The sequence below is a fragment of the Porites lutea genome, chromosome 3 (genome assembly GCF_958299795.1).
Source record: "Porites lutea chromosome 3, jaPorLute2.1, whole genome shotgun sequence".
Lineage (NCBI taxonomy): Eukaryota > Metazoa > Cnidaria > Anthozoa > Scleractinia > Poritidae > Porites > Porites lutea.
Window position 1 is genome coordinate 4,248,246 of NC_133203.1, and position 13,236 is coordinate 4,261,481.

Here is a 13,236-nt window from a genome sequence, read left to right on the forward strand (position 1 = left end):
CATTTTCGTTGCCATCGATGCACACGACTACAGCGTGAAACTACTAATTTCACATCAGTTTATGCAGGACGTGAGCGCTGACAAGACAACGGTTTTACTTCTCTTTTTATGAACTCAGATAGAATCTTTAAGAATTCAACTCCAGAAAAACTCGCCAACATTTTACAAACTGAAGCCGAAGATGAAAGAACAGCGTTGAAGTTTAAAACAGCGTGAACTCACTTTTTAAGTGAATGTCTTCATGTCGCAACTGCCGCTTTGATCCTGCAGATTAAAACCTTAGAAGCTAGAGGAGGAGTAGTTGTTGGAGGGAAGACTTAGATCTATGGACAGAGTGGAAAAATGGTAAGAGCAGTTTGCGTCTTTTCCTTCCGTTAGTTATTATCTTTTATCGATAGAGTAATGTGGTTTTCGTTGTTATATTATATGACACGGTTTTGAAACGAGTTTCTAACCGGCTAACGCTTCTGTTCATTTCTATTTCGGCTCGACATTTCTTTCGTTCGCTTTTCTTAATTTAATTTCTCATTAATGTACATATACTATGATATCAAAGCTGTAACTGATACCATCTGATTGATCGTTTCCTAGCTAGAATGTCGTTGATCCATGCCTGTCGATGTTGGTCAGCTCTTTTAAGCCTCTCTGTATATTTTCTTTGTGTAGTGGTTTCTGCAAAAAAAAGAGAAAAAATATATATATATATATAAAAGTTTCAAACATGTTCGAAATACGTAAGGTTAATTGTCCCAAATGAAATAATGAATTTGAACCGAAAAAAAATTGATGCGAAATTCTCTTTTCCCGCACACCACATTTTGGGTAAATTCGTTTTGAAACTGTCGCCTTTACTCGCTGGAATTTTTTATTGCTTATACAACTTCAAGACAATAAAAAATTCCAGCGGGCATTTAAAATGCACTGCAACTTTCACGATGCAATTAATGCAATTGTTTTCCCCTCAAAACCCACGAAGGATTTGTTTTCAGTTACTCAAAAGACGTTTGTTGGTCCCGAGAGAAATTGAAAACAATACAATTTTGTGGGGAACACAAATTGCATTATGGATTCTTACATAGAACATAGACTAACAATGCACCTTCTTTACCCCCCAAAATTTTGCACAGCCATTTTTTTCGATTTCTTTCGGGACGACTGTAATACCCTGGGGAAATTAGAACTGTAATATCATTTGTCTACCCACAGAGCACTTAGAAGTTCTTATGAACTCGTTGAAACGTGTCCGTGCGTTGCAGATCGAATTGGAATTTGATAAGTGTTGGTTTTTAGGGGAGGGAAAACCGGAGCAACCGGAGAAAAACCTCTAGCTCTCGGAGAAAGGGATAGAACCTGTCCAACAACAAACAAACATTGTTAAAAACCATGGTGATACAAAATTTGGGGGGTAAATGAGGTGCATTTTGTTCTATGTGAAAATGGTGAATGCTGCGAATAAATCCACTCTTAGAAATCTGTGACGTCAATTGATTTTAAATACTGTTTCAAACAATTGATTGATGTCATTATTATTCAAAATGGTGACACGCGGGAAATTCAAAGCGAAAATAGCCTAAACATCAAGTCCAGTTGTGGTACATTTAAAATGTCTTTATGGATCTGGTCTGGAAAGTAATTTTAAATATAGCAAAACTAAGTCGTAGGCTTCGGCTTCGACTTTGGTTCAAATTATCACAAAGCTATGGGCCTGTCCTCTTTGCGCTCACTTTAGGAACGTCAGGTGGTATTTCAGGGGCCATATAAGTGATAAAATTTGCCAAGACGAGTATTCGCGGTCAGGTTTTTATACTCTATCAAAACGAGAAGACGATTTAATAGTCATGCAAAATGTATAGTTCGAGTTTCGACAAGATTCTCATCATTATTGTTTGCTGTGAGGACATCAAAAGAGGTAACAATGGTCACTTCCAACCATAACTTGATATTATAAAAAAAAGTCGATCTGCACTGGCAACGTTTTTCACTTGTTACCCACCTGACAGCCCTGAGAAACCGCGTGACATTTCTTTAATTACATCCAACTTGCTTCAGCCAATCAAAAGCACTACCCAGATCTAGGTAGAGTCACACCATCAGTATGGCCGGTATTTCTGCGCTCGGTCCTCGGAGGTCATTTCTCGGGGAAACCAGCGGTGGCCTCGCAAAATGTCGGCAGCATTTTTCTCAGGCAATACTCGGAAAATATCCTAAAGCTTACCTGCGTCTTGATCATTTCGTCAGTCTCTTTCTCGGATTCGTCTTCTTCCTCCTTTTGATCTTCTGCTTGAGATTCCTGTTCGGATTCTTCAAGAGCACCAGAAACATTAAAAAGCAGCGTGGTTGATTCATCACAGGATTTTTCATCCTCTGAGACATTTTCTTGAGTTGCACTGGCTGCTGCGATATCTTCAACATTGTTGTCGGGCGCGTAGTTTTCGTGTCGATTTATGGGCTGGAAAAAAAGGTACGTAATGAAAAATACGTCTAAGGCAAGTGAGCAAACACTGACGTTAAAAGGTGAAGTAAAACGGAAATGGTATTACAGACTAAAAGGGACGAAGATTAAAGACGAAGGATTACGCGCGATACACATCATCGACGCTTCTTGACACAGGAATTAATGCTGTAAAAAAATATTTTCAAACCAATATAAACGCAAGAACATCCATAAGCTGTGTGAGGTAGCGATAAAACTGACGTGACCTTAAATGTTCAATCTGATCGGAATATAAAACCCTTAATTGTTCAGGAAGCCTACTTGGACATTCTTTTTCCCACGTGCAACATGTGTGACCGCAGGCAGATAGCCGTCGTCATTCTGAGTCTCGACTTGTACTTTTGCGTCTTCATAAAATTCGCGTTGAGAAACGATTCGTTGCACCTTTTTTCATTATGATGGAGCCAGCGGGACACCCTAATCGGTGGAAATTCGCCTTCCAAGAGGAGATAACACATGCAGGGTACAGTATTAAAAAGGAATATTCTTCCTCCGCGCTTCACCTGTCCTCTTCGGAAGGCAGGTTCAGGCTCGCATGTGACAACTATCCAGTAGCCATACTAAGTTAAGTAACGCGCCACATAACATATGTGGAGTGGAATTTTTACTGGTTCTATATGAGTCAATTACAAGCTCCCACCTCTATCGGTTCGCCGTTGTCGTCCTTAGGAAGCTGCACGTCCATTTCTAACTCGTTAGTCCTCTCCAAGACAAATGTTTTTTTCTTTTTAGCTTTGCGGCAGACAAATATGAGCGCTGCAGCCAGTGATATCACAAGAACTGCTCCAAGGCATGCTAGTACTATGACCAGTGTAGGGGTCTCTGTCTCAGCTGTGTGACAAAAAGTTTGAGTCAAATCGAATGAAACTCCTTGCAATTACATACATCTTGAAAAACAAATCTAAAAATCTGCTTAACACATACTCTTTTTTTTTGGGGGGGGGGGGGTACCATCCTACTTTGAAGCTCTCTGGCATCCCCACCTTTACTTTTATCGTACGTCTAACACATAGAATCGGAGTAAATGTCACGTGGTTATAATGCCACGCCCCTTTCGAATGCTCACCGAGATATGATAATTTCGGTACAGGGAGACAGGCCATCGTGTGATACGTAGAGGTTTAACTCACAATTTTTAATCAATTCTCGTGCTTCTTGTGCCTTTGCAAAAAAATCAAGAAGTGCTACACACTAAATCTACTTACTATTAAAAAATATCATTTTTTCATAGGTTTAATGTAAGCCAATAATTAAACTAACTCGTGACGGGAATCCCTTCTATTTTCTCATACTAAATTATCTGAGTATCTCGTTGAGCATTCGCAAGTCAGCCAAGCGTGGTCATTGCACGCGTGCTGAACAAGAATGCTGTACATTGACAGACTAGAAACAATAGACAACTCCCAAAGCACAAACTCAGCCAAAACGCTAAAAATCTTCAATGTGTACTCAAGTTTGGGCTTATAGAAGATAATGTCACATTTTTTCAATGACCATGAAATTCAGAGTCCGGGTAGTTAGTTCATCAATTGTGGCCCTCAAAAAATTTGAAGGAAAAAAAACTACAATTTTTTAAGAAAATGCTTTTTTCGTGAGAAGGACTCTTAAACGCTGACAAGCGTCAACAAATAGCGAAAACTATAATTTCTATATGTTTGCTTTGCTCGAAATCGCGCGTATTTACAAGGCCCTAAAGCGTTTTGCTGACTTGCAAGGACCCATCTGTTATAACGATGCCCAAAATAAAGGGATGAATCTCATAGTTTGTTAGACATAATCGTGTAAAGTTTGGTTATTATTTTCGCATAAATTATGACCTACATTTGGAAACCGCTGAATTTCTCGAATTGGGTCTTTGCGAGTTTGGTGAAACTCTGTTCAGCGCAAGGCACTAATGCGCACTATATGTAGTCGAGAGGTTTTAACGAAAAAATGCCTGCAACAGCAGATTTTCGACTCAGACCTCAAAGGGGCGTGGCATTATAACCACGTGACATTTACTCCGATTGCCCAAAATTTTATGCTATATTGTAGATTGATCTATATGTTATCCATTCTATGTGTTAGACTTACGATAAAAGTAAAGGTGGGGATACCAGAGAGCTTCAAAGTAGGAGAGGATGGTACCCCCCGAAAAAAACTGGGTCGAGTCACCTTAAGCACACTTTATTTATTGCTTTCATCAAACGTGTAGAAAGTCTGGCATGCCCGCAGCTAGAAAAGGCGGTAAAAAGTTTTGAAAACATGACTCTCCTAGATGTGTGTGAACGACTTGCTCCATTCCTGTGCCGTTGCTGTTCACACTATATCGAATAGCTGTTCGTGTCGACACGAAAAGCTATTCGGTATAGTGTATACATAACTTAAACCGTATGCATGATAAGCTAATTACCTTCACAACTGTTCTTTCCAGGGCATAAGGTAGTTGTAGCTTCATACCTCTCCTTCCCACCAAGTGGTACATTGTTTATGGAAGGATAAAAATAGATACTTTCCTTTTCAGCGCCTGCGCAGCTCAACACAAACTCATCACCAGTCCCATGATTCCTTATGGTCGTGGTACACTTTAGGAAGGTCATTTGTTGTGGTTTCTTCCTTGGCGCGTACTGAACTAATACCCTTGTCGGTTTCTTGTTGTCTCTCTCGATAACTTTAATGGGATTTCCAAAGCGATCTCTGAGTACTACCACGAATGCAAACGATCCTTTCGCAGTAGTGTCTGTTTTCACGTCTTTTACCCAACTTTTCATAGCGTCTATCGGATCTACAACGCAAAATACGAGACCGTTTTAAGACCTCTTTTAAATTTAGTTCCTTCTCCTACCTCTTAAGTAAAATTACAATACAACCTTTTTTCTATTTTAAGTTCGAATATGTAATTTTGAGCTGGCGCTACGCCAGGGCCCAGTTGTTTGAAGGCCAATTAGTGCTAGGGCTTAATTTTAATCCGTTATTTTTTTTGTCCTTTTTGTTTTGTTCAAAAGCATTCTATTTCTTTTGAGCGTATCCAATCATCAAATTGTAGACGAAAAGAATTTAAGTGAATTTGCCTTTTAACCCTACGTCAGCCTATAACCCAGCTTTGAATAGCCCGGACCAGAGGTAAACGTTGTTATTTTGGGTTTGAAGTAAATGTGATGCGTGTGAAACCACCCCCTTGACTTTTCAGTCTCGGGAAGTCAATATTATGGACAATTATGCTAACTGAATGTTAATGAGTTTCTGAAAGTTGTGTTAAAGCTTGTGCTCCTTCGCTTTCTTTATAATTAACAATTATAGTGATATGTATCGGCTGAGAACAAAGACGAAGCAAACATGAAAAGAGGTGGGTGGATGGGTGTAGTTTCAGGTTATGCCTAAATTCGGTTTATTATTTACCCGACCAGCGGTATTTTACTTAGGCCCAGGACCTCGCGGTCGTAAACATGTGAAAAGGTGCTCGCCACGTTTGTGCTAAGTTTTAGGCGGTTGTATTTGTTTTTACATTTAGTAATCGGTTTTCATCGTACTCGCCGGACGTCTTAACACGTGTTGTAAGTTTCCTTTGTTAACGTTTTCTGTATTTCGTCGGTTTTAAGTGTTAGTGTAAGTTTTTCATTCTATTTCTGTAATTTTAATGTATTTTGTATTCCATCTAGAAACCATGTTTATCGTGAAGTTGGTTATCGTACATGAGTTTGTCACGTAACATCTCCTTGTAGTTCCGAATTAAAGGTTGTGGTTTTTTGGTGGCTACAATGGGGGTGGTGTTACTCGAGCGGCTTTATGAATCGCCCTTATCGAAGATTACTCACACTGTATAAGAATCTTCCTGTCAGCCCACTCCACTAGTCTGTTACTCAGAGTCAAGCCAACCCGAAGCCGTGTATTGGGTGAAAATTCAGGGACATAGCACGAGATAATAGAATCCTTACAGATCCCCTGCTGGGTCTTTTTTGTTCCGTTTGCGGTCTGAAACCGGACGAAATACTGTAACCAATCTTGACAAGAAATACCGCTGACTGTCAAGTAGATGTTTTGAGCCGGCGAAACTAATGAAGGGGTAACGTTTGATACTTTGAACGGGTCTGCAAAAATAAGTGAAAAAAAACCTTCTTAAAACATACAACATGATAGCCTGCGTGGCAGGCGTTCGAGAGGGAAGGGGAAGGGAATTAGGGCGCGAGACCGCACGCGAGGGAGGAGGGAGGAGGGGAACGCCTGCAAGGAAGCCATTGTTTTCGCCATCCCACCTACTAATTAAAAAAATTACAAAGATAACGCAACTGTGAATGACTAGCTGTCAAATAAGTCTGGCCGCGATGCACGGCGTATTTCTCGCGCTGTTTTTCTTTTGTTTTCCTAAAACAAGAAATCTAAAGTAAAGGTACTATAAAAAAGTTCAAATGCGGTCGTGCATTGAAGGAATCTTCCTTGAAAGTTGCAACGACGCGTGCCGAGTTACATAAAATCCAGCATAAATCTATTCAAGTTGTTCCTGAAGTAATCGGGCTGGAAAACCATTTAATAAGAAAGGTAGTGGCTCTTCGCAACTTTCAGTGCAATGTTGGTCTAAGAAAATTAAAACACTTTGCCGTCAAGCACTCTTTGAATTTCTATCAGGACGAATTGGATCCAGCGGAGCACACAAAAGAACGCTGATGGCGGGGGAAAGAAGGGCTGAACTTCGAAGAGCTGCAAGAAGGCAGCAATTTATTATTAAAGTGAGTTCCTGGCGGTTTATAACCGGCAAGAAGAAGTCCTCAACCAAAAATTCTCCTTTTAAGCTGAAATTGATGCCTTCTAACGATGAATTCCCGTAGAGAAATCTCATCACGCTTCACTGACGATATATGTTTAGTTACTCAAATGGCGTGATGTTGATTTCGACCAATGGGAAAAAGGTATTAAGTCGAAGATTGACATTTAATTAATTCTGACCAATCACTATTTTCACGCTCAGAATCTGAGCGTGAAAAACGGAGAAAAGAATGGCGTCCTTGCAGGCCTTCCTTTCCTTTCTCCCTCGCTCGCCCAAATTCCCCCTTCCCCTTTGCCTTTTAACGCCTGCCACGCAGGCTAACAACATGACCACCTGGTTTCCATATATGCTTCTCTTATTAATATTAATTTATGAAGAGAAAAAGCAATCACCACAGTGATATAAATTTAGCCTGGGAAAACGGCTGATATTTCGTGACGCCGGCCACAGGTTTTCACGCGAAATGACGTCTGAGAAACAAGTGCAAAAATTCCACACTGATGACGCGTCATCATACGGATCTGGGTAGTGCTTCTGATTGGCTGAAAATTTGCTTCCACCAATTAGAAGCACTACCCAGATCTCGATAGTGACGCGTCATCAGTGTGGAATTTCTGTGCTCGTTTCACAGACATCATTTTGCAGGGATCTCAGTGGTGGCGTGTAGGCTGTTTTCTCAGGCAAATGTCATTATTATTTGTCATTATTGTTTCTTTGAGAAGCTATATCAAAGCACACGACAAAGCGTTTTATCCGATATCCAGAAATCACGTCTGCTAAAAAGAACAGTCGATTTCGCCTTGTTTTCCCCTTTCTCCATGACTGGACAACAGATAATGCCGGCTTGACCTCAATTATGATATATTATTCAGTAGTAAGTCAAGTTGTTACACCTTTGTTTACAAGGTCTACAAGACCAAAACAATACGGGAAAACATTGTCACATGAAAGGGTTTTATAAAACGAGGTTTTGTAGACTTGGCTTGACCGTAAGTGCAACCTTAATTACTTAGACTCACTAACCGTGCAAATAGAGCGGCTTTTTAGTTTTGAATAATTGTCCATCAACATCAAGAAAAAGAGGGACTCTGTCGGTATTTCTCATTGGTGGCGTCTCGCAGAAAATGAATCCATCCTCTTTCCTAGCCGGCACAGAAATGTCTTTGAATCTACATTGAAGAGTGGTATTTGAAGTCACATTCAGTTCCACGCTGGTTTTAAGTGTTAGTGTTGTAATGGCTCTTATGGGAACAACCGCTGGCTGAAATGCTTTTATTTCCAAGGAGGAAGCTACGTAGATAGAGAGAAAAAATACATTACGCACAGATATATTGAAAGTCAATTTTACCCCGTTACTCACAAAATACAAAACTCCTTCGTAAATTGAGGGAAATATAATGAGAAAGTCAAAATTATTTTTGAAAGTTAACAATCGAAGCAGTAACCGTACGTCGTAATGAAAAATATCTTATCGTCAACAAGTATCACGCACGAATCCTTTCTCATTCTTTCGTACGTGCTGTGTGCCTTCTTCCTTTGTAATCCTGTTGGGATGAAACGGTTTCTTAACCGAGTTGCTGCCCCTCCCTTACCAGGTTTTAACGTGCTATGTAACCACAGGAACACATTTTTTACGCTCTCGGTTAAGTGATAGGCATTAAATGCTTGAACAATTAAAATTTGGATTTCATTCAAAAAAGGGGTTTATTTTGGAAAAATAACTCTACTAGTTATGCAGACTCTTATATAGCAGAGCGCAGTGTTTTGCTGGCATGGTGCAGAACGTATATACATTGAACCAGCTGAAGATACCGACAACGTATCTTAGCAACGTGGGCATTAAGTTATCAGCAGCGTCTCAAGACATGAAAATGCCGTCGATAAGTCGAATCTTTTTTCCCAGTAACACTACTTTAATCCGATTTAATCCTTATCCATTGCGATAGGAAGAACGGACAGGTACGGTTAAATTTTAGAAAAGATATCTTGCGCATTCTATTTTCTAAGTGTCGGCATCTATCTTTGGGCAACAAGTGACCACTTATTTGCGTGGTCTGCAGAGATTATGTTGGCAAAATCAATATTACTCAGCGGACTTGAAAAGGTAGTGAATCAAAGACCGATGCATTATTACATTCCACAGTCTAGGAATTCTGCTTTGGCTAACAACCTAATTAACCCTCACTTCCTATTTTTCTCATTTAAATTAATTTAATTTACTCATTTAATTAATTTAATTTACTTTTTCTTTTCATTACACCGGTTTATAAAAGAGGGTCGTTGATAGGCTTCTTGATCTGAGTTTATTTCGAAGTCAATCAGGGTTAAAGTTTAACAACATCACTTTAAGTTTCTTTGCATGAAGCCGGTCTTTCGTACGTGCTGTGTGACTTCTTCCTTTGTAATCCTGTTGGGATGAAACGGTTTCTTAACCGAGTTGTTGCCCCTCCCTTACTAGGTTTTAACGTGCGTGTAACCAGAGGAACACATTTTTTACGCTCTTGGCGCTACTCGAGGTTAAGCAATAGGCATTAACAGCTTGAACAATGAACTAAAATTTGGATTTAATTCAAAAAAGGGGTTTATTTTGGAAAAATAACTCTTCTAGTTATGCAGACTCTTATATGGCAGAGCGCAGTGTTTTGCTGGCATGGTGCAGAACGTATACACATTGAACCAGCTGAAGATACCGACAACGTATCTTAGCAACGTGGGCATTAAGTTATCAGCAGCGTCTCAAGACATGAAAATGCTGTCGATAAGTCGAATCTTTTTTCCCAGTAAAACTACTTTAATCCGATTTAATCCCTATCCATTGCGACAGAAAGAACGGATAGGTTAAATTTTGGAAAGGATATCTTGCGCCTTCTATTTTCTAAGTGTCTTCATCTTTCTTTGGGCCAACAGTGACCACTTATTTGCGTGGTCTGCAGAGATCAGGAGGGCCTCCTGGCAGAGATTATGTGGCAAAATCAATATTATTCAGCGGACTTGAAAAGGTAGTGAATCAAAGACCGATGCATTGTTACATTCTACAGTCTAGGAATCCCGCTTAGGCTAACAACCTAATTAACTCTCACTTCCTATTTTTCTCATTTATTAATTAATTTACTTTTTCTTTTCATTACACCGGTTTTAAAAAGAGAGTCGTTGATAGGCTTCTTGATCTGAGTTTATTTCGAAGTCAATCATTGTTAAAGTTTCACAACACCACTTTAAGTTTCTTTGCATGAAGTTGCAGAAATATTTCTTCCGTTGATTTACTTCAATGGTACTACGCACGCGCCAAGCTACTTTCTTTTAAGATATGTCCCCTAGTCTAGGGGTCTGGGACTCACACAATGATCGCTCAGTGGGCGAAAACTCGAGTAACAACTATAAGCTATCAATGGAACGCTCAAATTAAAGCTGAAAGCTTTCGCCAGTAAGTCCTGAGACTCATGCCTATTTTACATCTTTGCTCAGTTCTGGTCTGCCCCCAAAGTCAAACAATAAAACACAAGGGTTTGTACACAAATGTGAAATGTACACTCACATTCCTCAGAGCTGCACAATTTCAAGACCATCAGAAAGACGAAGGAAGCTCTCCTCCAACAAAGCATGGATCTTCTTGTTCCAATCGAAGGCATGCTACAGAATACTCCCTGAAAATGTAGCCAAGCAGTATAAACAGCTGTACAAAATCTAGTTAGAGATATGAGGAAATGATGATCAGCCGTGAAACGATTGACGTCCTACTGCGTATGGCGTGCCATTGACGCGGGAGTCAGTTTGAGATAACGTCACCTCTGGTGACTACGTTTCAGCGTTTCTGGAAAGTTTCTGTGGATTTTCTAAATGGGATACTGAAATAACATAAAGCACGTACACATGATTACAACTAACAAAAAGCTAAGTCATGAAATTAGTTGTCCTGGCTACGGTCGACTGAATACCCAACACAGTGACCGCAGTTCTGAAAGCACATTATCGGAAAGAAACGACAGAATTTAGACCCTTTGTCTTCTCGGCTCCAATGTTGGCTTCAAGAAAATGACTCTTTTGGTTAACATTCTTTGCTTGGTAAGTTCTGACTATCTATAACAGTAAATAATGTTTATAACCTCGACAGGACGCCAACGGAAAACTAGGAAACTGCAGTAGCTTGCAGGTGGAGAGACTGTAACGCGTCTATTTTCAAATTTTCACCCGAGATGTAGGCCGACAACTACAGGTAACTACCCATAAAGGCCTATACGGTGAGGCTTCGACCGAAAGGGGTAACTTTTTCAAGCTTCAGGTTTTTGAAAGCCGTAGAAATTTCACTAGTTGAGGTATATAAAAAGGCAGGGAAACCTGTCCTTTTTCGTCTGTAAAAAGGCCCACAAGGCCTAACAGATACCTTTTATGACTGGAAAGGTCATTAAAACGGTCTGGTCTTGCGATTTATTTCGAGGTCGAGTTTTCTTTTGAAGTTATCCGTTGACAAATTACCAGTTTCAAATGATCGCAGGCTCAAGTTTATTTTTTTTTCTATGATTCATATGAAATATGCTGTCTTTATGTCGCTATGGCCCGCACTATTAGGATTTGGATTTCAAACTGACCTCAGCCAGTTTTTTCAAAAGTACAGGGGAAGACCTTATCTTACCACGGTCACGCGTTGGTCACGCTCTACGTCCAATTTTTATACTCTGATTGGTCAAAATTTGACAGGTGAGTTCATGCGGAAAAATTATGCAGCATCTTGAAAGTTGTTTTCTTTGACAGCTGAAGCTGACAGAGTTTTGTGTCAACTTGTGATGTGTTTAACTGTCTTTTTCCTCTGGATGTACAAAATGAAATACAGCTGCTATCAAGAGTCTTCTGTTATTCATGGCTGGTTTGTTTACTGGGTTTTTGGTTGAGAAATGCGTCGCTTGTCAAAATTTGGTAGTTCAATTTTCGTTTTTCACCTTGCTTAATGCGTAAGAGGGTTTAAAAGTCTCAAGCAACTGTGGCCTTCCTTGATAGTTTTCATGAACTGAATCTCGAGTGGTAAGCCTGAGTAATTATTGTATTTGATGTTTGTTTTTGTTATATCTAATCAGAAGCATTCATGAAGTCTTGCACAGTTCACGCTGACAGCTTGTGCGGCAAGTTTATGCACGTTTGTAGGATTTGAGTCAATGATCTGGCCTAGTATTAGCCTGCGTTGCATGGCGGTTTTGGTTGGGCGCGCTAAGTAATAGGGAGCTTAAGCAACGACGACCGCGACGTCAGCGAGAACGGGCAAAACAGCAACTGGTTAGATTGGCACAAAAACAACTTTGCACGTGCATCACGCTTTTTTTGTACAATGCTTTGCCGTCACTGCTCGACTACGACGTTCCTTTTCCTGAACTTCGATACCGCAGTCTTTTAGAATTCAATTCCAGAAAAAATGCCAACATTTGACGAATTGAACGAGATGCAATAAGTGCGATAAAGTTTGAAGCAGCGCGAATTCACTTTTAGAGTGACGTTTTCGTACCCGTCGCCGTCGTTGTCGCTTAAGCTCCCTGCTCCCTAATAAAGGCGGGCTCCTGAGGCGGGCGAGGGCAGAGGAACCGCGAAGAGATTGGGGCGGGAGCAACTTGAAAAACCGCCTGCACGGCGGGGGGCTTTTTTGGGTCGGTTTGTACGCTAGCGTACGGATCGTTCCGATTGGTTCAGAATGTTCACCCGTCAATCAAATATTTTGGTAATCTCCCATGGGAGAGCATGAGAAGACACAAAGGGCTTGCACTGTAAGTATCCCGGAGAGCTCCATACAATTCCTTATAATTTTGTTATAAGGAATTGTATGGAGCTTTCGAGGAGACTTTTCTTAATTAGCTTAGGCGCGGCGGATTTTGTCACGTATGATCAGCGCGAGGTGTTTTTCCCGACACCCTTCTCTCAGGAAAATGTCATCATATGAAAGCAAAACAGACACGATCGCGTCGGCAGGCCGAAGCCGGCAAAAATAAAAGGCTTTTCTTCTTCCATTTCAGAGGCCAGT

General features: G+C 40.4%; 1 protein-coding gene across 1 annotated transcript; it reads right to left on the reverse strand.

Moving 5' to 3' along the window:
• Nucleotides 1–507: 507 nt before the first annotated feature.
• LOC140931456 (uncharacterized) lies at nt 508–10,864 on the reverse strand. Its single transcript, XM_073381269.1, has 7 exons — nt 10,771–10,864; nt 8,259–8,525; nt 6,289–6,561; nt 4,887–5,258; nt 3,135–3,325; nt 2,216–2,449; nt 508–672 (listed from the first exon to the last, which is right to left on the reverse strand). The coding sequence occupies exons 1-7, from the start codon at nt 10,862–10,864 to the stop codon at nt 592–594; spliced, it is 1,512 nt and encodes a 503-aa protein (XP_073237370.1). The 3' UTR covers nt 508–591.
• Between the last annotated feature and the right edge of the window lie 2,372 nt (nt 10,865–13,236).